This window comes from Lepidochelys kempii, chromosome 2 (assembly GCF_965140265.1).
Source record: "Lepidochelys kempii isolate rLepKem1 chromosome 2, rLepKem1.hap2, whole genome shotgun sequence".
NCBI classification, from domain to species: Eukaryota; Metazoa; Chordata; order Testudines; family Cheloniidae; genus Lepidochelys; species Lepidochelys kempii.
The window spans coordinates 105,212,878-105,239,187 of NC_133257.1; the positions used below are offsets into that span (position 1 = coordinate 105,212,878).

General features: G+C 40.8%; 1 protein-coding gene across 2 annotated transcripts in view; it reads left to right on the forward strand.

Annotated features, from left to right (window-relative positions):
• Positions 1-542: 542 nt before the first annotated feature.
• ADNP2 (ADNP homeobox 2) overlaps positions 543-26,310 on the forward strand; it is a 31,462-nt gene continuing 5,694 nt past the window's right edge. The window contains exons 1-3 of one of the 2 annotated variants that reach the window (XM_073331838.1): positions 543-840; positions 7,361-7,480; positions 12,904-12,993. In XM_073331838.1, the coding sequence (XP_073187939.1) occupies positions 7,373-7,480; positions 12,904-12,993 (198 nt within the window). In that variant the 5' untranslated portion in view covers positions 543-840; positions 7,361-7,372. Of the gene's footprint in view, positions 841-7,360; positions 7,481-12,903; positions 12,994-22,497; positions 22,643-26,310 lie in introns of both variants that reach the window. The other variant, XM_073331839.1, reaches the window with a different exon arrangement.

Consider the following 26,310-nt stretch of genomic DNA (forward strand, 5'->3'; position numbering starts at 1 on the left):
TTTCTGGTTACTCATTCAGGCAGAGTGTAAGCCATGTGTGGAAACAGTTTCTGCTTAAAGAGCTTGAACCACTAGTTTTCTCTTCCAATGGGAAACACTGTTACTTGACATGGCATAATCCTATTGGCTGTTGGATGTGAGTGGGCAGTTGATAATCCTGCAGATGCAAATGAAGCTTCACCCAACATCCCATGCAAATGAAGTTAAGGCTGCTGGGTGACCACGTGGTGTTATTGATGGGAGTGAAATCAGACCCCTCCCTCTTCAGGATGACGTCACATGGTCATCTTAAAACCTAGTGATAGGCACCCCTTGTGCCCACTCAGAAGGACCAGAACAGGAGGGAAAGGTAAAGGAGGTAACAGGTGAGTCAGGGGGATCCATGGGGGGGTTCAGCCCCCCAACATCTTGCACCTTGAGTACCTAGCCTCTCCCCAAGGAGCTGATGGAGGGAGCCAATAGGAGCCTTGGCCAAACCCTCTCCCGATTGGTCTGCTGCCTGATATGCAAATGAGTAGAACGTCACTTCCTGGGATAAATCGAGCGCCATTTTCTCTTTCTGGTTTGGGCTGGATCAGGGGCCAGCGGAGGCGGATGGATGGGAGCGGGGCCCTGAGGGGGGCCAGGGCGCTGACGATGCTGCCGCTGTTCTGTGACTGAGAGCTGGGCGCAGCGGGTGGCCCCGGGGCCGGGAGGAGGAGCCGGCGCCGGCGAGGCGGGCAGGCGGCGCAGCGCGGCTGGCTTTGTGAGGAGCGGGAGGCGGAGGCTGCCGCGCGGACCCACGCACTGGGGAGGCGGCGGCGGCGAGGAGCGAGCGAGCTCCCCCTACAGCCTGGCCGGGTAGGTACAGGGAGCGCCCGCCCCCAGCGCGGCAGGGCTGGTCCAAGCGCCCGAGACAGACCGCGCGGCGGAGCGACAGTATCCCCGGGCGGGCTGAGCGTGCTCCGCTCGGGGCACGGGCTGGCCATGCACTCCCAGCTCGGAGCGGCAGGTGCCCAGGAGGCGGCTCGGCTCAGGCAGCCTCGGGCGCCCTGCGTTTCTTTATGGATATACACGCCCACCTCCTGCCCCAGCCCAGAGCATCGTGCCCCAGCGTACATTGTACCTGCTCCATTTACTCGTCACTCCTCCCCCCCATACTTAACGCAGTGAGGAGGAACCCCCCCCCCGACGCCCCCTCCCTCCTTCTCTCCAGGGGTTGGTGTGTGTCTGCAATGGCCTCAGCTCGCCTGGGGCCACAAAAGGTTTAAGGTCCTTGGGACTTGCAGAGTCGGATACATCCTCCACATGCTAAGTATCTGGTACCCACTGGGAGGCGGGTAGAGGGTGCTTCCTGGGTACCCTGCAGGGAGCAGATACCAGAGAAATTCCATAGATTCCATTGTGCATTCTTGACCTCCATTTTGAATAAGCAAGAGTCATATCATTATTGGAAGCAGCAGGTCACATGATATTTCTGAGCATGTGCAGTACAAAAGTAGGGAAAAGGTCAGCTGAGGTACATAACCAAAGTAAGAGAAAGGTCAGGAGGCTGTAATTCTGAGGCAAATAAGGACAGCAGGCATGTGTGGAATATTGATGTGTTTCAGAATGTTTGAATGTTGGTACTGAGCATGTGCAGAAAGTTCTGGAAGGTGAGGTGGAGGGTGCTTCCTAGGTACCCTACCACGCATGGAGTGAGAGTGTTAGAGAGGGCAGTGCTCTCTTTTTCCTGCTTCTCTCCTGCCTGTCACCCTCCCCCACTTTCCTACCATGGTATAGTATAGAAAAGTACCTTGGGTGTGTAACTCTAACAAGGTAACAGAAGTGATACACAGTACCTCTAAACGCATGGAGCGTGCAGTACTGAAAAACATTCCTGCAGGCAGTGGCAGGGTTGAGCCTCAACCTACGCTTGTCTCCTGATCTGTTTTTTTGTTTTTTTTGTTTTAAACTCTCGGTAGTTAAAACCCACATCATCCAGAGAAGGAAGAGAGGTTAAAGGGAAGATGAAAGGATTGAGTTAGTTTTGCTGCCTTGTTCAGAGTGTACTGCCTCTTGTGCACACTCCATAATGACTGTGAAGTCCTTTGGTCGTCAGACTTCACGTAACAGATGGGAAGGATGCCATCCTCATTCCAAAACCAAATCTCCTCTTTAACCAGAATACTGAGGGAGTCTAGGCCATGCAGATGTACTTTTGTTCAGGACATCTCTAGAATAGTGGAAGCGAGTAGTCAGAGCCCTTCTGTAAGCCTGATGGTTTCAGATACATTCTAATGATACAGTCTTGTAATGTGAAAATGAGTGGTAGCTAATGTCTAAGTAAATCAGGGTTGTCTTAGGACCTATCTAGGTGGGAAATTGATAAATGAATATTTATTTTACTATAGATATGCCTACCTTTGAGGCTTCTCTACCCAGAGAACTTGACCAGCATTGCTATAGTGGAATAACTGTCACACTAAAGATATTCTAGAATAACTCCCCATGGAGTGTCGATATGGCAAGTTATTCTGGAATAGTTTTAATGGAATAGTTATTCCACTATAGCAATGCTGGTCAAGTTCCCTGTGTAGAGAAACCCTAAAAGTTTGTTTTAAAAACAGTCTCCTCCTCCTCCCTTATCTGGCTGGATAGCTGCATTTTGAGCTAGGGAGAGACTTCCGTGTTTAGAATATGGCAGGAAACCAAAGTTAGTGTAATGAAACTTGTGTTGTTCTCTTTAGTTTATCATACAGAGAGTAACCCTAAGGGAATATACACTCCAGAATAACAAAACTATAATTTTAAATAGCAGTTGTTTTTCAGGAAACTTTTAATTTGATTTCCTCTCCATGCTTCAGAACTAAAGGAACAATTTCCAACAAATCAATTTCTTAGGCTGATATGCATTCCAATAAAATGTTCATCACTTACTGTTTGAGACTATGGTGTAAACTGTCTTAAGTTATGACTAGTTTCCAAAAAAAACAGCTGTTAGTATTGAAATTGTTTGCTACTTTCTTAGCTAAGGAAAACTGTTTTGCTCACTTAAGGGGTGTGCTTGTAAAATTACAAGTTAACTTATTTTAGCTCTTTTTAAATATTTTTATGTATTGCCTAAATACTAAATTAATGCTTAATTTGTTTTTTCTTCAGCTGAAAAACATGCAGCTGGATGAAATGAAACTAAAATGTGAACTGAATCTCGTGTAATTTTAAAAAAATTCTTAATACAGTGAAAATATATAAAATCAACTGAAAATTACAAGTATACTTGCATTCTAAAGCAAGATATCAGAAAAATCTTTCCTTTATTTACAGATCAGGATCAAAATGCAAAGTTCTGCATTTTCCTTGTGACAATTGAGTACAACAAATGTGGATGTTTGGCATAGTGATAGCAGTTTCAGGGTAAATGCAAAATCTTGATCTGAAGTCCTCACATGTAAAGAGAATGAGTCCTTCCCCTGGTATCTTGCTTTAGAATTCAAGTGTGTGTTAAACTCTGTAGAGATGACACATATTCTTTCAGGTTCTATAAATGACACCCCCTCTCCAAATTTTTTTATTTTTCCAAAAGTCTGCTAGTTCACTCTTAGAAAATATAGTTTGTTGAAGAAATCAGCCTTTGCAAACTTCAGTTATAGTTTTTGATTATCTGCTTTTTTGCTTTAAATGTGAAGGGGGGAAAAGGGTGAAGGTTATACAGAATATCATTTTCTTTTGCAATTGTCAGCTGTACAATAGGTGTGCTCTATTTTATTTGAGAGTCTGTATATTAGTCTATGTAATCTGGAATGGAACTTTCCATATCTATATCTCCAACAGTTCATGCACACTTTAAAGGTGACCTGCAAAAAGACTTTTTTTATACAGTTGTACATATGTCCTTTTTTGCTGTTGCTATTTCCTCCTTTAGAAATAAGAGGAATATCACTCTGGTCTGTCCTGATTTTGGTGGAGGACTTGTAGAGAGTCTGTAGATGAATATTGTTATCTTGCATATTAATTGAAAGGTTGAGGTGTTGAATTGTTGGAAAAGACTTTCTTTTCCAATATGTATGTTGGAAATTTTAAATGGGTGGGGAATTCTTAAAAAACAAAAAAACCCCACATCATCTTTAACTGTCTGACTAAAATTCCTTCCTCAGTTGCTTAGCTGTGTATACCTTCTAGGCTAGTCAGAACCTGAATTTCCAATGTAAATATCAAGCAGGGGGAAAAAATTTCAGCCTTTCTCTGTACATCAGAAATCAAAAGTGCAATTAGTTTTTCATTCTCAGGTCACCTCTGTCTTTCAAGGGGTGAAATTGTTAATTTTTTGCTAATTTTTTGGATGCACAGAAATGGTCTTCAAGCACACTAGTTTTGGTTAAATGTTCCTCTGATTCATAATATAATATTTGAACTATGTTGCTTGGAACAGTGTTTCAATAGTAAACATTGTACTGGTAGGAAGAATCTGCAGTCTTGGTGGTGTCTTCTCTTGATTGAAAAGCAGATCATTTGCATGATTTAATATGGAGAATATTACTATTCATATGCTCTAAAATAGTGGAGAAAACCTCATGCTGTACTCGGGTCCAATACAATACTGTTATGGAAGTTTTACCCAAGTCAGACAATATTTAAAGGAAAAAGGTTAATGGACAAAATACCACTAAGGGCTATATGAATGATTTAAAGATGATTCATGTGTCAGGACTGCAGGATCAGCCATAAAGATAGCAAGTAATCTCAAAGACAGTGATTTGTTTGGGTTTTGCACTTAATTTTCCAAAAGCATTCCATTATTATGTATCTTACTGAATTTTCTTTGTTGACCCAGTGTTGGGTTTGGTTGGCAAGAAACTGGTGGTCGATAGCAAAAGATTGGCGGTAGTTCAGGATGCAACAAACGGAAAGTTTTCGTTAAAGATTGAAGGCTTAAAAAACCAAAACAACTAATGACATGGAAATAAAAATGGATGGATAATACGCTATTCTAGCTGTGAAATACTGAATATTGTGAACTGAGAAAATGAAACTGAGGACTTGGAAAAACAAGCTCAGAAAGTTGGAATTCCTGACTTACGATAGAAGAAAATGTGTTATATATTTTAAATGGATTATCGAAGTGTAGTAAATTATAATTTGAACTCTTCCAAGCATTGTGGTAAGACCAGTGGCATATTTAGTACTTGTGGAATGTACATCTCTTGGATTGAAGAACTGCGTCTTGAAAACTGGAATATATAAAGCCAGCTGTGTTCAAGAATATTGTTTTATCTGGATTAATAATCCTGGTCTTCAGTTTTAGAAGAAATTTGATTTGTTAAAACAGGACTGAAAAGTATGGACATGGGTTATTAGTGCTGTCTTAGTTCTAGCTTGGTAGATAGCTTGCTTCTTGAGGAAAGTCTCTCTTCATCTAATTGATACATTGATGCTTCTGAATGAGAAGGAAGATCCTCCAAAAATGGTGGAAGAAATATTTCCAGTGGACTAACACATATATGGAACCCATATCTCCTTGTGGCTGAATTGATCATAGTAGCATTTTATCAACTGCATTCTTGTACAGTAGACTATGGAGTCTGGTGCATATAACCTGATACAATAGCTGCATTGGTTGTAAACTAGAACTTTAAAGTGTCCACATTTCCACTTGATCTTAATTTGGAATAAGGATTTATCTCTTTCCCATGGTATCTGAATGCCTTCCAGAGTTTGTTTTAAAAAAAACAACAAAAAACCAAGGAGACTAGCATCTGTCATATGGGGCTCCCTTTCTGTGAGGGAAGAGGAGAGGAAAATAGCAGGTGGTTTTGTGTACATAAGTTAAGATGCTTATTTGTTTGGAAGGAATTAAAGGTTGAAGAAGTGTATTTTCCATCTGGACTGGGTTGAGGATTGGGTTTGTGGTAGCTCATAGTTTCTGTGGGAGAAAAATCCTGACTTCTGTAGAGGTAAGCCTTATTCTGGTAAGGGACAGCTCTCTTGTTTTGAGAAATGGAGCTGTTGAGGGCACTTGAGATTCTGAAAGGTGAAGCAGGTTTTTTTTGGGTGATCTGCTCCCAGACTACTTAGGTTTTGGAAATAAAGACTTAGACCTTCACTGGATCCTCACAGAGCTGTGTGTGTAAGCATATCACCCAGTTCTTTGTTCTATCAGTAACGTGTTACTGAGTAGGCATGCTGCTGTATTGTGCACCAGTTTCAGTTTCTCAGGGCTGGTGCTTTGAAGCCCAAATAAGTTGCACTGGAATTCAAATAGGAGTTGATGAAAGGTGTGTATTATCAAGGCTAGGTCATCAAAGATGGGATGCAGTCTTCTGGCCAGCTGGAGATGGTAGAAGGTGTTTCTCCTGGATGCGGCAGTACAAGAGGCCAGCGTTAATGGGAAGCACAGAAGAAATCCTAAAGTGCATACTTGATGATCAGTGGGCATATTTCTTCAAACAGAGGGGCTTGTGGTGGTGGTGGTCTCTAAGAAGTAATTCCCTCTGCCTACAGCAGGACCTCTGTTTTGCTGGGATTTAACTTCAGCCAGCTTTTCCTCATCCGTAGGTTTACCGTTGCCTAGCTTGGGTAACTGGGTGATAGTGAGATATAGTCATCCCAAAAATCTGTACAATGTTAGAAATCCACACTGATTTTACCAAGCAAGAAATCTGAATGTACATCAGCTGAGAAGCACTGCTATAGCCATACCATTATTTACAAATCTGTTTTTAAAACTCAGCTTACGTTCGCGGCTTCAGCTGTCCACCGTGGTTTTGAAGTGGTGGAGTTCTGCAGGTTGGAAAACTGCATTAGTCTTCTATTGCAATGTCTGGTTCCATGTCACTTAAGCAAAGTGGTCTTTGGTAGTAGCAGTTGCAGGAAAACCTGATTTCATGAACAACTGTACTTAATATATCTGAGCAGATACATGGCAAAAAGTACCCACTGCGCGCGCACACACACAGATTGCGGTTTCCTTAGAGGCAGAAGTAGCATCACATTTTCATTTGCATGTTATATCTCCACTAGGTGAAATAGTGGTGGTTTTCTAAATCTAGTCAGAAGTTAGCATGATTCAGGCTTCCATGCTGAAGCTCACAATATAGCTACCAAACAGGAACGAAGAATAGAATTTGGCTACTTTTCAGTCAGGGTGGGAGGAATTTGAATTATTTTGAAATCTTGGGGTAACATAAGAACATGCATGTTTGTTTTAGAGTAAGGAAGTGATCTCATAAGATCATATACTAATAGAGAACAGTTCCTTGTTCAAAGCCTTTTGCTTTTCATGCTGGAAAGTAGACTTTTGAGGGAAGCATTCCCCATGATATAAATTATTGCTATAACACTACACAGCATAAGTGTGCATGTACAAATGTTCCATCACATTATTTTTGTCTTTCTCTTTCAGGAAAAGTGCAAAATGTTTCAAATTCCTGTTCAAAATCTTGATAATATCAGGAAGTCTCGAAAAAAGGTGAAGGGCATTCTTGTGGATATTGGGCTTGACAGCTGCAGGGAGTTATTGCAGGTAAAGAATTGAAGTAACGTAACACAAACTGCTGAAACTTGAATTTTAAATTTTTGAAAAGTCTTTCACAGTTTAGTGTATATATACTATTCATCTGTCTTAGAAATTTATAATGTGGGTGGGTCAAGAAAGAACTGCATCCTTACTTGGATGATTGATTGCCTGAGTCTCGCAATCTGTTATAGGCCTGGAATTGGGAGTTTCCTGCAACATAAGTTATTGAAACATTTTGATTTTTAGAAAGGCATGAAATGCAGGGTGCTGCATACTCTTTACTGGTAGTATTGCATCAAATGAAAGCACTGTTACTTAAGGAAATGTTGCTTGTCCGCTACATGAGTGCTTTCCTGTATTGGACTCTTAATTTAAAAACAAAACCAAAAAAGCCAACAACCAAACCACAAACGATGAACAAATGAAGACGTGAGCAAACTCAAAGGGACTAACTGCTCTGCCTTGGCATATCAAGAAGAAATCTCTAAAGGATGTACAAACTGTCAACATTTATAAACCAAGCAAAGAGAGACCGTAATCTGTTACAGGTTTTAGAAACTTGACTCAAGATCGCTTCGTGGGGGGAAAAAAGTCAAGCTGTTGTGTGGCAATTCAGTATTGCATCTCCACAAATTTAAGCAGTCTATCATCAAGTGCACTGAGGCTATGAAGACAAATGTGACATCGTTTTGTTGAGCAGAGACTGTCATTTTCTGAGGAATACTTAAATGCAACAAGCAAAGAGAATATGCACGAACAGATTTGGAGAACTTAATATCAAAAAGCTGCAAATGCAATCACTTTTCAAGAACTAAATAAACTACTAAATGGTAGCCTTGACTTGACCAGTTGTTAAATATGATCTTTCATTGCCTTTTCAGTATATTTGACTTGACTTTGTCACCAGATGAGGACTTAACGTTACGTCTGTAGGTGTGACCTGCTCATAGGATAAAGGACTAAAACATTTTGTGGGAAATCTTGCTGTGTTTTTACAGTGACTGCTATTTGAAATTGGTCATTTAAGACTTGCACACAAAATAAATGTGCTTTGGATCACTATGCTTCGCTAATCCTGAAACAGTGTTGACATTTGGTTATTCTAGTTAAATCTTTGTCTGAGGGACTTTAGCATTTGAATAAACTTGACAAAAGAGAACACTTTTATGTATTTGTCCAGTATTTTGCATATTCCCTCTATTCTGATTGAAAATACTATATTTTAATCAGAATATTTCTCATTCCTAAATTCTTATACCTAGATCCTTTGAAGTCCAAATCTTGGTTTGATATCAATTTCTTACTATGGAAATTATTGTAAAATCAACTTTTGATTGCGCTATAGAATAAATTGAGAGAGGATTAATGACTAAGACCCTCTTCAAAGCATAAAAAGGTTTTTGGCAAGCATGGTAATCATGGTGGGAAGATGTGGTCAGTGTGAATAGAAAAAGGGCACAGCAAATTGAGTTATCGGATATAAAATCCTTGTCAATTCAGTTACTGATGTTTGGCTTTCTAGATAAACTACAGCTATTTCTGTTGAGTATGGGAGGACTTCATCAACTGCGATGATGGTTTTTAGACTTCTTGGGTTCAGTATTCTTCCATTGCAGCATAGTGTGACTTTCAGTAATCACTAAACCATTTTGACCAGTGTTGATATTTAATAGGTAAGAAGTAGCTTAGTTTCTCCATATCTAGATGAAATTTTGGACACCCACTCCTCTTGGGGAGGAAGGAAAATCCAGTAACCATAATCATTATCATGATAATGATAATGTTATAGAACTAACCTACCATGCTGAGGTAACTATGAAACAGGACTTCTAAAAAGGAAGTTTCTAGTAAGATATAATAATTAGCATTTGTCTCTGGAGGCAAGGTACGTCTGAAGGTTGGTCTCTCTTTGTAACCAGGAGAACAAAAGGGCCTGTTTGTTGGCTAACAGCTTTTACTCTCTCTCCTTTGAGAGGAAGACATGGGCCTTCTGTCCCAGATTCATGGTTGGATCTGCTGCACAACCATATCAGGGTGGATTTAAAAAAACAAACAAAACACTTCTTAAAATTCACCATGAAATTATGACAATATATGCTAAGACCTAAACTTAATATGTATTCTTTTTAATTTAAATGATTTTATTAGAGTAAACAATACCTATTTGCTTCCAAAGTTTTTTAAAGGAAGTGAAACCACTAAGCATGGGGAAGTCCCTGGCTAAGCACATGGAACCAGAGCTTATAGAAGTGCTAAACCAGTTTTTTGACAGCAGTAGCCTCTTCTGTGGGGTGCAGAGAATATTTTTTTTCCTTTCACTTTATTCAACTGTTCACTTCAATGGCTAGTTCATCCAAAGTTGAGGAACCAACTAGGAGTAGAAAAAGCAGGGAAGCTGGCTTACTTCAAATCTATTGGGCGGGGAAAAAAACTACATGTGAGAGGATGAGATCTACTAGTTCTAAAATCTTGAAGGACATAGTGACCAGAAACAATCTGTTCAATTTACTAACTACAGATAATACTTTCTTTACTTAATAAATTGATTAGTTCTAAGAGCAAAACATGTTTTTGATAATTTTTTCCCCTTCTGTATCCATACTAAAGGTGGTTTTATGTAATTAACTGGAATTCATTTAAAAAGACTTTTTTCACGCAAATAGAACTTGCCACAGATCATAAGTTTAAAAAAAAAAAATCTAGTGAATGAGAAATGCATCATTCACCATTTTTCTAACATAATAAATTAATATGAAAATCTGAATAAATGAATGTTAAGATAGATAATTGCTTAAATAAATGTGTATATAGATGTACTGTAGCCTCCTGGTTAGCAGGAAGTAGTACCAAATTTGGTATCATAGCTATATTTAGTTTGGTAACCATTAAAATGGTAAGTTGAAACCATGAGAATCAGATTTGCTTTAGGAAGGTAACTTTAATAATACCAGTGCAAAATAAGATTAAAATCAATTAGTTAAATCATTTTCTGCTTTTAATCACTTTGATTTAAATCAGTCTACCCTGAACAATACTACATTAAGTGCACCTATAGTGTGACGTCTTAGATGTATTGTCAACTTATTCGAACTCTTCTCCAACAGGTTAGGATCTGCAGTAAATATTAAAAGTTAAAGCAGAAGTCAACATTCAAGATTTTTGAGCCTAAGTCCCTTCTGGTAATTGCTTTGTATAAGTGAGAGAGTTTTTCATTCATGAGGTACATCAGTGTAGAAAGTAAATACTGTAAAAAGTTGCACAAATTCAAGGACAACTTGGCATTCCTTGGATCCTTTTATAACTGATTACACCAGGCTATGTAGATTCCACAAATACAAGTGCTGCGTTAGCAAAATGTTAGGTCAGTATGTGTCTGACAAGCTTTTCCACTTTCTTATCCATTTAACTTTTGGGAGAAAAAATTGGGGGGCTATAGGATTTCTCATGCTAAGTTTTTTTTTATCTTAAGATGCTGTCTGCAGGGATCGTGGGCTTTGGTGGGAAGCTGTTGACGAAGTTTAAGTATCAGCTTTAGAATTTCTACAGGGATTGGTGGGGAGGGGCAGGAGCTGTTTTAGAATCTTTCCATTTATTGCTCGGAGAAATTTTGCAGCTTTCCAAAGTGAGGGGGAGGATTCTTTGCTTGTCTCTTCTAGGTTGTGGGAGACATCTCTGGGTTTGAATTGCTCTTTTTGAATTCTTGTGATTTATTTTCACTATTTCTGGATTTCTTATTTTGATGCTCTGTTTTAGTTTTTCCTTTTTGAGACTGGCTAACGAGACAGATCTTTGCACAAGAAACTCTTACTGGTGTGAGTTTGAGGATATAATTCTAAAGCTGCCTTTTGGCCTTCCTTTAACTTATAGGGCAATTGGGGTAGCTGGAGGCCTGCAAAACAGACCACTTGAGCCCCCTTTTTATCTTTCTGTGTCTTTGTCCATGTTGGAAAGCTTCAGCTGTAAACTCTTTCTTCTAGAAGAACCACTTTAGTAGCAGCTGCTTGAAATTAAGGCAGACCAAAAATTTAGGGATGGGCTCTTTTGACATTACAGAAGGGGAGAAGTATGCACAAAAAAAATTTCTGTGGCCATAGGCTTTCTGTCTAATTGAACGTCAAAGCAGAAGACACTAGTCTGAAGTGGATGCCCTGCAAAGCAGAACATGGATTTGTTTTTAAAGGCATAATAGCTTAGTGGTTTGAGCATTGGCCTGCTAAACCCAGGGTTGTGCATTCAATCCTTGAGGGGGCCATTTAGGGGTCTGGGGCAAAAATTGGGGATTGGTCCTGCTTTGAGCAGGGGGTTGGATTAGATGACCTCCTGAGGTCCCTTCCAACCCTGATATTCTATGATTCTGTGAATCATGGTTCTCTTTATTTTATTTTTTTTAACTTTTAATATGCGCTTTCATAAGGTAAATATTTAATGTCATGGGCTTAAGCATAAATTTCTAAAACTTACTCTGGTACTAGTTTCTGGTATTCTTTGAATGTCAAACTGGCATGTGGGATTGGTGGATAACTTCCACTGTGCCAAAGTCTAGTGGTATATTAAGTATAGTTGCCATATGGCAGAAACTGCAAAAGAAGGATTGGTGTGCAGAGGCTTGGGTAGAAGATGGAGATGGGTGGTGAGGGGAAAGGAACGGAGCTTAACTTTTGGATGTAGAGAACAAGAGACAAATATAAATTTTGAGGATAGGGTGAACTAGTTTTGGGGTGGAGGATTCCAAGAGAACCAATGCCAAACACCTATTTAAATGAGGTAGGTTGTTCTTAATCTCAGCAATAATACTCTTTCATCCTGCTGGTGACTTTTGTGCCTGCAAGGAACATATGTTCTCACAACTTGAAGGACATTTAGTGCTTTATTTCAGGAAACTAGTTCCCGAATGCATAATCTTTGCAGATAAAGTGATAAAGATGCTTTGCTGAAGAGTAAAAAGACTGAGTTCCCTTTGCAAAATGACTTCTGGAGCGGAGGAGGTGGAAGTGAGGTCATGGAAAAGGAGGGGAGTGGAGGCAAATGCTGAAGTGATGTGGATTAAAGGAAAAAAGGAGTTTGTTCCTTAAAAGATTCCTGAACTTGGATAGAAGCAAATGGAATAAAGAGTAGCCCCAAATCATTCTGAACACTTAAGATTCTCTTTTTTAAATATTTTGTTTATATTAAATAACTTGAGGTGGTAGTTTGATTAAAAATAACCTAATAAGGAGTGAGTAAGGTCATTTTGAAACATTGGACCCTAATTTTTCTGAACTTGAAGTGCACAATATTGAGTTTTGGCAACCTAGATTTTTTTTCAATCAGTTTATCATAATTTGAATTTTTCCCTGTGTTTTTTAAATACATATTTTGTACATGCAATCTGTTTTGTAAATAATTTTTGTGTGTGTATTATATATAATTTTTTTTCCCCTCTCTTTTAGAATCTTAAAGGTTATGATCCAGGAGAAAAATATTTTTGCAACACTTCATGGAGTGATGTGTCTCCTTGGGAGTCTGTGGGCAAGAGGAAGGTATGTATGCTTGCATCAGGTGGTCTGGGCAATTAAATTGAATGTTGTTGCAAAGGATGGGATGAGGATGGGATTCAGATAAAATCCTAATGAGAGTGTAATACTCTTACATAGGATGAAAGGAGGTGATTTCCTGGCTTCAAGGATTCCTCTTCTCCATAATAATGAAAATCTACAGAATTTCTGCAGAAAAGCCCCTTTAAGGGAAGCTGTAAGTTTGTAAGGACCAGGTTCTGAGTGTCCCTACACTGATACACAAAGTGGGGGCAATACAGGAGCCTGACCCACCCATGTTTCACTCCCTATGTTACCCAGATACAAAGTCTGGTACTGGCTAATGACATTAGCCACCACAAAAGGGTAGGGAGGAGGCAGAGTCCTGACCACACTGTATCCTCCTTAGGGGTATAGTAATAGGGCAGCTCCATCTGGAGTGCCCTCCTGCATCAGGCCACAGCATGCCAGATGCACCAACCTCAGTTACCTTCCTTCAGAGTCCCCAGTATCTCTACATAAGCGTTCTTGTCTCATGACTACCCCTCCTTGGAGCTTATGTTTATTACAACAATGTGGCCAAATAGTCCATAACAGGAGTCCTGAAATCTAGTCCATTTATCACCCCTATGCATGTAGTCCTTAAAATCCCATGCCACCTGATCAGTCAACGTAGCACATACCACAGTCTGATGTCTTCTACCACACCTGGTCTCTTCCTCAGCCCTCTCCTAGGTATTGCTTCAGCATCTCTCATGACTCTTCAGCCCTCTCTGGCCTTCAGGCTTTAGCTCTCTGGCTCTGAGAACCAACAGGCATCTCCTTTCCTGTTCTCAGCTTTCAACCCTCTCCAGCCTACTCTGGTTTAGGAAGGTCAGCAGACTAGCCCCTTCTCTGGCTTCCTAGCCTACAGCCCTTTTCAGCTTCCCAACGCTTGGCTCAGGAATGTTAGCAGGCTAGCCTTTCCATTGGCTTCTAGATAATTCTTCTCTCTTTTCAGAGAGGGCTGTTTCCCGGAGATTTCCTTCCATGGTCTCTGGTAGTGGAAAGCTGCCAGTCTTCTGACTCCCAGGCATCTCTCATCTGTCCCTTTTCCTGACTAATTCTCTTGACTCCCAGGTGTCCTCTTAAGCCCCGTTTAGGTCAGCTGATGAGTCAAGGTGCACTGGCCCATCTCCCTCTTAAAGGGCCAATGTCCCCTGTGACAGATACCAGAGGCCACAGTCCCCCCTGCATGCCGGGGAGCTCTAGATGTGCCTCCTTAATACTTCCTCCTCTTCTGCCTTTAAAGACAGGTCAGTTCTTTAAGGTCAGTTGAGCTCTTTATTGCTTGTGTAAACAGAATAGTGTGATGTAACAAGAACACAGAAGGTTATGGAGGTTGTAAAGCAATCGAAAACATGAATGGATAGATGTGGGCAACTGAGGGAGAAGCTGAGAGAATTGTGTGGTGGAATGGGCTGCAGTGAAAAGCACACTGTGAAATAGCCCCCACCCTTTGTGTCTAGTTAGCCAGACAAAGGGAATCCCATGCAAAGAGAACTGTGGAAGGAAAACCGGGATGACAAATAAAATCCAAGTCCTGTTAGAGACTGACTAAATTCCTCCCTATAGGAAGGTTCCTGGAAGAAAGGACAACCTCCTTTGAACCCCCTCGAAAGATCTAGGATTTCTTGCGTTATTGTTCAAGTAATGCTGAAACTGTGTTTTGGTATGGATTGCTTCTATGGATGACTTCTCTCCATAATGAGTGCTGCTCTTCTCCCCCTCAGAAATGGACTGTTAAGAATGCTTCACATGTTACTATGTGAAATTGCTTTGTGGTATGCTTTCATTGTGCTTAAAGGTTATTGCACTACTAGCATCTGTGGGAGAACTCGGTAGCCACCTCTTTTGGAATGCTGAACATATAGGCATCTATGGTGCTGATGATCTGTACTGCTTGTGATTTAATAGAAAAGGTAGTTGTATTGTCGTCTTACCGTTTTTGTGACGCTCCAAATTAGTTTGTAGACCGCTGAATAAATACTAATTTTAAAGAAACATAGGCTGAGCAAGTTTTTTTTTTAAAGTAAAAATATATTTAAAAAAATAATGGCTTGATACTTCTGCAAGAGTTGCCAATTGAAAATGAACAGAAACACATTGTTTTATGTTTTAAATTGGAATATGTGGACTTTATTTTAAAACTTTATTTTAAAATCTGTTCCTCCTTCACATATTGAACAGAGAGCTGACTATCAAAAACTCCTACATACAACTTGGAGTTAGATTTGATGCAGGGAAGTAGAATTGCTGAGAAGTTAGTATTAACATGAGAGCAAGTTCTTTTCTGCATCTGACTGTCTTTGTGAGTTAGCTAGAATTTTTAAGGAGTCCAGCCCAGAATCAGGTTCCTAGTTGTCTGACACCTCTTTAAATCAACAAGAGAGATATTACAGGGCTTTGCGGCTGAAAGGGTTATCATCATCCTTTTTGGTTTCTGAACATTTTTCCTCTCTTCATTCCCTTTATATCCCCTTGTTGGAGACTGGTTTTGCCTCTTTGTGCAAATACCAGAGGTAGTTCAGACTTATCTGATGCTTTTAGGGCTTGATCCCACTGTTTCTTTTGCATCCTGCTGTGCAAACAGAGCTGTAATTCAGGGCTCCAACCTTATTTCTTAGCAATCTTGCTTTTAAAATTTTGTTTTTTGGCAGCGGCAGTAAGCAAAATCTCCCTTAGGGAACCACATTTTCTGGACTCTGTTCCCTGAATGGGATCACCTCTCTCACAACATCATGACAGAGAAGAAAGCTAACCTGAGTAAGCCAAAGGCCAGACAGTGTTGTGAATCTCTGAGGAGACCACCTTAGGGCTGTAGAAGAGAAGCTCTGCCACATCTTTTGGTAGTCTCTCTGCATCTTCCTGTCCCTCGCACATCAGCCAGAACTTCTGGAGACACCCGCTCAAAGGTGAGGCAGCCCTCTTCAATACTGGGAGGGTGGCAAATGGTATATCTTCTTGCTGAACAGGTATCTTCAAGGGCTAATACAAAAATCCTTTCTCCTGTACCCCTTTTTCCCCAAACCTATTCTAGATCAGTCCACTTTTTTTTTCTCCCCAAAAGGAAATAAAGCTCAAGGATGGTCTTCCATATGTAAATGTGGGTGAGTGAGTCAGTTAGGACAGAATCTGGCTTGCTGCTTGACTCCCCATCTTAGGATGCAGAATGAGAATTCTTAGAGAATTATCCCCCTACATTACCTCCTCATTTATATATCTGAGGGTGAGGAGAATCACCAAGGACCCAACCACAGGTTATTTTCTGAACTAGGAAAAGGGACAGGTCTCCTAATGGTGATGAGAATCTCCACTGTAAAAGGCCCGCTTCCTCCTCCCCTCACGCCCAATCTTTAATTGGCCAGAAAATGTAATGACTGAGAGCAAGAAGCAAATACGTATGCCTGGTCTTTGTTCTCAGCAAGTTTCAGCTCTTATAAAAGAAGGATAATTATGTTGGAACATAACCTTGAGCCAGAAAAATAGAAAATGTTCTTCCTTAGCAGACATATTTTGAAACAACAGGGAAGAAGTGGTAGCCATCAACAAGATCCAACTAGAAAAAGGATGAACGAACTAAATCTAAGGGAGAAATCTCCCATCCAGAGCCAAGGTATATTTTGCCATCCCTCCGCATTCCTCCTAAGACATTAAGGGAAATACAGCTGCCCATTCCAGTGAAATCCAAAAACTACAAACCACCTGCAAGGGGAGGAGCTCCTTTCATTTTTACCCTCAACAAAGGTGTCAGTGAAGGGGTTAACTTTATTCTGGGGTAGAACTTGAGCCCACAGATACCAAGGTGTGGAAACCAAATTTCCTTCCAGTCGAAATAGCATGCTGTATCTACGTCTTTCCAGAAATATGGCTGGAAGTAGGATACTCTCCTACTCAAGTGAATAGATCCAATCATCTTCAACTGGGTTGATTTCCATTCTTCAGACTGGAGATGGAGCTCTAGGGAGTGCCGTATGGATACCAAGTTCCTCCACGTCTCTTTTGTTAAACTCTCTTCAACTGTGAGAGACATTGAAAAGCATTCAATTATCCTGAGATTTCACACCATCTGCAGTTAAGAGCAATCCTCTGTTCTTTAGGGGACTCAGGCCTTTACTCCCTAATTATCATAGTTTAGCTTTTAAAAAAATGTTTTAGGCCATCATAGACTTCAAGAAGCTGAATAGGTGGTTGAAGAGAATTTATAGTCATAATTGAGACTTTAGCTTCTACCATCACTGCAGTCTCTTCAGGAGACCTACTGACATTGGTGGAACTGGGAACTTGTTTGCATATTCCCATAGGTCCTGTCCTTGATAATTCTCAAGTTTGTCTAAGGAAATCGCCACTATCAATACAAAACAGTAATCTTGGCCCTCCACTCTGCTTGAAGTAGTCAGTGAAGGAATTGCTAGTGATAATAAGTAGGCTAAGGGGCTCTAAGAACTCATTGATTCTTGTTTCTAGGTAACATACTCATCAGAACCTCCTCCCCAAGGATCTTACAGGCAACAGTTTGGGACACTTTCCATGCTTCAGGCACAAAGTTTTATAATAAATCCAAAGAAGAGTTCACTGGTCTTCTCTTTGAGCATTGTCCTCTTAGGACAGTGATTTTTCAACCTGTGGCCCATGGACCCTGGGAGCCCACAGACTACGTCTAAGATTTACAAAGGGGGTCTGCACTCCCATTTGACATTTTTTAGGGGTCCGCAAATGAAAAAAGGTTGAAAACCACTGGCCTGGGAGATGGGAACACAAGGAGAGCTGTAGTCTTTGTGACACGCAGCAAAGACACTGATCTGCACAGTACTTGTATTATTACCATATGTATTCCACTCATCTTTCCTTGCAATTGCTGGGCCTAATGTCTCCAATTGTGCATAGAAATCATCCCGTGAATGAATATACAGATGAGATTTCTCCTTCAGGTTTGAAATTATTCCCAGCAAGAAATGCACATGAAAAGGAAAATATGTCGCCCCAACTAACTTACTCCCTCTGTGGAAATAGGAAGCCTACACAGTAAGTTCCTTCCCTCAGTCCGTACTTTAAGGTCTGATTGAAAACACTAGTCTAGCAGGTTTAGGAGCCCACTTGGATTGTGTGGTTGAGGTTGGCTTCAAAGCACCAATCTAGAAATAAGTGCACCAGCTTGCCTTCTGAGAATTTCAGGATCACCTGAGGCAAGAGCATGTTGTCCCATCAGACAGCACAACCACATAAGATGAAGAGGGGGACTTGTGGTTCAAATCAAAACACATACAAGCCTTGCAGATCCTACTGTGTGTGTGATATTACATAGTCTCCATCAGGGTAAACCAAATACATTAGAGCCTTAGAGTTACGAACGCCTCGGGAATGGAGGTTGTTCATAACTCAAATGTTTTGTAACTGAACAAAACAGTGGTTGTTCTTTCAAAAGTTTACAGGTGAACATTGGCTTAATACAACTTTGAAACTTTGCTATGCAGAAGAAAAATGCTGCTTTTAACTATCTTAATTTAAATGAACCAAGCACAGAAACAGGTTTCTTTCCTTGTCAGATCTGTTTTTTTTTTAAATTTTCCCTTTATCTTTTTAGTAGTTTAACACAGTATTGTGCTGTATTTGCTTTTTTGAGGGGAAGGGGATCCACTGCTGCTTCTTGACTGTACTTCCAGTTGCAAATGAGGTGTGTGGTTGACTTGTCAGTTCATAATTCTGGTGTTTGTAACTGTGAGGTTCTACAGTAAAAGGATCCTGGAATACAAAAAGCAGATTGGCTAACTCATCTGTGGATAGAAAATTTGGAGTGGGCTCTGAACCAAGAAATTTTTCAGCTGCTAGACTATCCCAGGTGGATTTAGTCACATACAGACAAAATGCAAAAACAAGGCCCCTTCTTCATCGGAGATCATTGGGAGCAGATGCTATGGCCCACAGATGAGCAAATTTTTTTTTTAATACCTGAGCTCACTTGCCAGCCTGCTCTGGCAAAAAGAATGTTGACTGACACAGAATATATGTGCAAAGCTGCCACCTGGTCCAAGTTTTTAAAGCTCTACAGGTTCAATCTTCACTCATTTCCAGGCTGGTGCTTGGCAGAAAGTTGCTCCAAGCAGTAGTCCTGAAACAGATTAATAGATTTTTTTTTTTTCTTTTTAAGGCTGGAAGGGACCATTAGATCATCTAGTTTGAACTCCTCAATAACAGACAATATAATTTCACTCCTGTATTGAGCTGAATAATTGGTTTGACTAAAGCAAATCTTACAGAAAGGCATCTAGTCTTGATTTGAAGACCTCAAGAGATTTTTTCCAATGATTAATCATCTTCACTTGTTTTTAAAATTTTGTCTTATTTATAATTTTGAATTTGTCCGGTTCAGATTAATGTTAATTTTAGGGAAGGCGAAACCACCTTCTTCTGTTCTACTTGCCTTCCTTACTAACTTTTTTCTGATGACTTGTGTTTCCCGTATATCTCAGATTAGGGGAAAGGTCAAAGTCCAGAATGAAAAATCGTTACTAAAATTTCCTTTCTGGGACCTATTCTTGTCCAGCAGGGCAGATTGGAGTTCTCCTGAATGTGTCTCTAATGGCCTCTTCAGGCTCCCTGTATATTGTTAACAATAATACTCAACTCCATTTGTGTTAGGAGTTTTAAATTCTAATCTACTCGTAAGAATTTGTTTCCATACAAGTTTGGAAATACTCATCTTTGTGGGTGGAAGGAGCAAGACCAAACAATGGAGCCTATGGACAAGTCTGAACAGCTTTTCATATTTGCAGGAAGGTGTGCTGGCCTGAACTAGGGGAGAGGTCTGTCCTACAGGGGGAATTTATCAAGTAACAAACTTTTACTTTTCTATTCTGACAAATAGCAACTATTTATGGTGGGGTAAAAGAAAGGGAGCTGAAGTCCAGTTAGTTGCAAGTTATTGGGATTTAGGCTTCTGAATCACTGGTAAGCACTTCTGAAAATTTTATCTTAAGTTTCCAGAACAAAAAAAAGTGCCTAGAGGAGGCATAAAGAATTTTTCTCCCCAGTCTTACCGTTGTACAGTTTGTAGTGGGGAGCATCTTGCAGGAATATGCCATTGCTATAAAGGACGCAAAAAAAACCTTTCTTTGTCACAGCTTTCAAATCGTGGTTAAGGGAACTATTGAGAATAATGATACAATTAAGCAGCCTGGCCTGCATAATCTAAATACTGACTGGAGCATTGACTGCTGTGGAGAGGTTTCAACAGAAAAGTTCAGGCAAGTTTGGTTCCATCACAGGAGGAGTTGCAAGAATTTCTAAAGAGTGATAGGGCCCACCACCTGAGAAATTTAATTTATTCTCTTCTCAGTTTGTGAAGGCTAGCGAAAAGCAACTAGGCCTGCCATCACAGAAATGGAAGGAGGAAAATGAATCTAGTGATGAAGCAGTTCCTAAAGACACGGCAGTATTTATTTCACTAGCATGTACATTCAGTTGCTTTCAGTACCACTTCATTACTTTTCCCATGATCAGTGTGCTCTAAGTGTGGGGTGGGAAACTTCAATCTTTGAAGAATGCTATAGTTGTCCCAATCATCAATCATGCCAATGAGACCTGGCCTCTGTTGACTTCTTTGATCCTTTCAGTTTTGGACTTTTCCTGAAGACTGCTCTAGGGCCACTAATAATCACTATAATGAAAAGTCAAAACTCAAGGCCTCTGTAGCCTTTTCCAGTCTGTCATGAAGTGCAGTTGACCCATTTATATGATCTATTTGGAGCTGATAGTGCAGCACTACAGTGGCTTCAGTGATTCCTTTCAAAGGGAGCTTGGGGTAGTGATTGACAGCTGCCTTTTCCCAAGAGACCTTGCGGGTGAGGTTCTACAGGTATCCATGCTCTTGAGACTTTTATAATCTCTAAGGCAAAAAGGGACCATCATGATCATCTAGTCTAACCTCCTGCACATCACAAGCCACAGAACCTCACCCACCCACTTCTATAATAGGTCCATAACTTCCGGCTCAATTACTGAAGTCCTCAAATCATGATTTAAAGACTTCAAGTTACAGAGAATCCATCACTTACTCTAGTTCAAATCAACAAGTGACCTGAACCTCACTCTGAGAGGAAGGCAAAAGGCCCCCAGAGTCTAAGAAATTCTTCACCAGGTCAGAATGGCAGACTGACCCCAAATATGGTGATCAGACCCTGAGCATTTGGGTGAGACCCACCAGTCATATCTGGGAAAGGATTTTTGTAGTAGCTCCATCTAGTGTCCCATTTCTCACCGTAGGAGATATTTGCTAATAACAGTCACAAATGGGCCATATGCCCTTGTAGGCAACTTCATTATGCCTTCTCCTCCAAAACTTTATCAAGCTCAGTCTTGAAACAAGTTGTTTTTTGACCCCACTTTCTCCTTGGAAAGCTGTTCCAGAACTGCATTCTTCTGATGATTAGAAACATTTAGTCCAATTTCAAGCCAAAATTTGTTGATGTCCATTTGCTTTTGTGCCAACATTGCCCCTTAACCTGGTGGTTATCCCTTTGATATATTTATAGAGAGCAATCATATCTTCCCTCAGCATTCATTTTGTTAGGCTAAACAAGTCAAGCTCCTTAAGTCTTCTCTCGTGAGGTATCTTCTCCACTCTTCTGATCATCCTAGTAGCCCTTCTCTGCATCTGTTCCAGTCCTGAGTAAATCTTTCTTAAGCATGGGAGACTATCAGTATCAACATGATACCTCTTGTAGGAAACTGAGATACTATGAACTCTGCTGTCAGCAGTACACGGCCACCCCACTTTACATCTACTTTTCAGCATACATGCTCAGTGTCACCAAGCCTTTGAGAAATTGGCTTCTGGATGAAAAGGAGCTGGGTCAGACTGAACCTTGGGAAGACCAAACTGATGCTGGAGAGAAGGGGGAAGTGTTCTGCAGAATTAGCAAACCAGTGACCTCTTCTTTCATCAAAAACACTTGTTCTTATATCATTGAGTCAAAGTCATGGTGTCCTATTGGACTTCTTGAGCTTGGATGTCGAGGTAGCAAAAGTGGAGAGAAATGATTCTCCCTTTCTACCTCCTTGGCTCATTGGACTGTCCCCTTTCTTGTCAGAGGTCCTGAATGATCCATGCATTAGCCACTTCCAGGCTGGAATACTTTCTCCACCAGTTTTCCCCTTACCTCCCTTCGAGATTGTTGGTGCTAACAATGGCAGTTTTACTACCACCCTCCCTTCCCCATCTCACACGCAGGTTGGTGTGGGGAATGGAGGAGGCTAGCAAATGAGACAGCCTCTGAAACATTCTACTCAGTATTGTAGAATGGTATCGCCTTACCTAAGAGGTGTTTGAACAAGTTTAGGAAGGAGAGGATCAATGTGGAAGAGGAAAGGGGCAGTGCTTCATGAAACCCTTTTGCCAGTGGACGCTTCCAGCCCAAACATGTGGCCTCTTCTGTTGTGGTTTGATTTTTGCCAGTTTCTTCTCCTCACCAGAACAAGACTGAATAAGGAAAACAAACATACAAAAATGGAAAACAGAAAAAAGTGAAGCAAGAAAAAATGGAAAACAGTAACTGTTGGGAAATGCTGTTACAGCAAAGAGTAGGGTACCTACTTCCCAGGCCATCTTTTGGAGAAGGTAGGAATCTAATAAATGAAATTGGGGAGCCAGTGGTAGAGAGGTAGCCAGGGGATTCCCTAAACCCTGGTACATTGTAATGTTTACTTTTGGTGTACACTTAAAATCTAGATTTATTGGTGCGTGTTGTAAAGAGTCACTGAACTGCATTGTGTCAGGATGATCAGATAAAGGTTGGAGTTGCATCCAGCACCTTGAATTTCATCTGAAAGTGAACTGGCACCAATGCAGAGAGTAGAGCAAGGTGTCAGTATATTACTGCCCAATACCTCTCAAGGGGGAAATTACATTATATGCTTGCAAGAGCTTTTGGGTGACTTTCTAAATCAATCCCAGGCTCATCTTATCATTGTAGTTAAACCTATGGGGGAGAGAGGCATAGATTATTGATGCCAGATGCATATCTGTGAGGGAAGGGGTGGAAGATGTTCAGCAACAAGGGAGAGGAATGTAGACATAGTATGCCTAAATAAGAGCTTGGCCAGGTACAGATTAGTCTGGTTGTCAAAGTAATGTGGAAGCAGTAGTTGTCAGAGCGTTCTACAGTGGGGTGGGGAGGGTAGTTTACTACTTAAGGTGGATGCAGATCTCTAACACCACTCCAACTGTGAGAACTTTGTCAGGTCTTCAGCCTTTAATCCTGGTCCCATACTCTGCCAGATGGTTGAGGAGCCTGATGGAGGCCATCTTTGGGCTTGAAAGGCTTAAAAGTTTGATATTGAAAACTTCTTAACCAATCAGTCACTGTCATCAAAGACTTCTTGGCCTCTCTCAACTGCCCTAAGAAGATGATTAGCAGAAGTTTTTTTCCACTTTCTGAAGTGGATGGGGAGTCAAGTTACTTGATGCCATCTGGCATTGATACATCATTCACTTTACAGTGATGTACCCTAAAAAACAGAATTTTTGAGATCAGGCAATACTTGGCATGGCTATTAATGTGAGAATCTGCTTTGTGTAAGGCAACAATTCCCTGCTCTCTGGAGATCAGCTGTCAAACAGGGAAGGAGCAGCCATACAGATTAATTCATTCTAACTCCTATTCCCTGCTTGAGTTCATCTTCACAGGCTGCAAACTGATTAATCTAATCCCCAGCCATGTTGTGGTGAGGATTTGTGCTATGCCCCAGCTTTTAAACAGTCCCTTGAAGGTACCCCTTAAATGTGCCAGACTCTCAAGGGATTACATTCTTCTTTTAAAGTAAGTAATGCAGACTTAGTGCCTCCCAGACTGAGCCTCAGCTCCAGCAGTGCTTCTCACTGAGGGTGAGCTCTCTCCAGCAAGTTGAGCTGAGACAGACTCCTGTTCAAATTCTTTTGTCCTCTTCAGAGATCAGTGCACCTCAGCAAGTATTTGCAATCACACCAGGAAGCCTTTTCAAAACCAGGTAACAATTTATTAGCCATCTGGCATAAAGAATCTGAAAGTCCTCAGGTTAGCATACAGAAACAAAGATTTAAAAACATAATCTCTACTGCCTTGAGCCATGCTGCTCCCGGAACTCTCTTGGTTTCCTTTGTTTCTGTCTCATTGTCTGTCAGTCCCAGGTCAGAGCTCTTGTGTTTCTCTAAAGGCCAGCTGTTAAACACAGCCACCTGACATCTTTTCCCTTTGTTCTTCAGATTGGGGTCTCAGCTCTGCTTGTCTGCAGAGAGGTGGTGGTGGTGGTGGGGAAATCTCCTTCCTTTTGGCTGTTTGCTAGGTGTGAGTTTCGCAAACATTGGGGTTCCCTTTGCCTTTCTAGCTCCTCCATTGATATGGGTCACTTTCAGCCAGTCCTTTAACGACCTATTCATTCCACCCGAGAGACAGTTACGTGACCAGAACACCTCATGTCTCCTGATTTGCCCTAGGAGTATTTTAACCTTTCTGCACCCACTGGCTACAATCTCAATTTATGTCAGTTACTGCCAAGCATATCATTCAGAAAAATACTACAGAAAATTCCCCATTTTTTTTCTTTTACGTGGGGATCAGCAGCACCTCCTCTTGGGAGGCCAAGACTGCCTGTCCATCCTATTAGTCTTGTTGTAAAGGTTCTCCGAGCTGAGAAGTTACCTTAAGATGCTTTATGAATGCAAACTTAATGACATTGACTCTGCCTGGAAGCTCTGTAGTTCTTGGAGCAACGAATGCTCATTCCTTAGGAACTACAGGACAACTCACATGAGACCCAGTGTCAAAAGCTAGAAAAATGAAAATACACCTCTACCCCAATATAACGCGGTCTTTGGGAGCCAAAAAATCTTACCGCGTTATAGGTGAAACTGCGTTATATCGTACTTCCTTTGGCATAGAGTATTTCCATTATTAATACAGTATTTGACACAAGAAGATTTTATTCTTGGTGCTTTAGAAAGGGTGCATCTGATGTCGTCCTTCACATGAAGGCCAGGGTCGGGGCTCGCAGCCATGCCCTGGGGTCAGGGCTCACAGCTACACGTGCCTACCGGGGTTGGGGCTCACCGGGGTCAGGGTTCGCAGCTATGCATCGCGGTTGGGGCTCGCAACTTGCAAGCATACGCTGGGTTTGGGGCTCACAACCCCCCACATAACCAGGTTGCGACCTGGTTCAGTTTGAGAACCAATGTGGTAGACGAGACAGAGAACCATTTTTGCTTTATTGCATTATATCCAAATTTGTGTTATATTGGATCACGTTATATTGGGGTAGAGGTGTATGTGACTGAAGTGTCTCTTATAGTCTTTCAGAGACCTATAACGGTATTTACTCCATGTGGGAATGAAGAGTAACTTAACTGATCAGTGAGAATTCAGAGTGGAAAACTAACAGTTTTCAGCTGAAGTGCCATTGATGGAGAAAACAAATGCAATGATTCTTGTTGGAGAGGGAATGAACTTTGAATTTTATTTTAGTCAGGGTGAAATTAGAGAAGAATGATAGTTTAAATGTGCATTTTACAAAAAATTATCTGAAAATATTTAGAGGTAAAAATGCTTTGTGAATTAAATATTGGTATGAGGAGAGGGGCTGTGTAATACAAGTGGTATTCTAAAAGTGAACTACAAAGGAAAACAAATGGGTTTGTATATTTTTATTGCTCTTTTCTTATGTTTAAAGGAGGTCTGAAAGGTTTAGCAATTTTTTTTTTCTTCTCTCCCCGTTCTCTCCTCCCCACCCCCCGCCCCTTAACATTTTCTTGGCTTGTTTTTACCCTTAGGAATATTAAATGTCTGGTATTTCCTAGTTTTGCTGAAAGACTTGGTTGGATTAGGGGTTTTGAAAAGTGGTTTGAGCTTTTTCTCACCCATTTGTTGAAGGACGAGGTGTTGGAATCTTTAAGTTTTTTTCTTAGAGTGTGTGGGGTGCGTTTAGTTCATACAAGTAAAGCTTTAAACAGTCTGAATGAAAAGTCCCTTCCCTCTTGATTTCCCAGGTTTCATTTCTTGTGTATTGTGTTGTCTTAATTGTTCCAGTCTCTTTGATGGCCCAGAGTCCTTAAGGAACTGGAGTTTCTAATTTTTTTAAAAATCAGAGTGAGGGAAAGATCCATTCAGGCCTTCTTTATACATTATAAAGAAGCATAAAAGGGCACAAATCCAAATAATTTGTTTTCTCACGCATGTCATCTTTACATACGTCTTTGTAAAGTTGTCTGAACCTGTTTCTTGGGGGGTACACTTCTGTTGGTGGCATTTTCTTTGG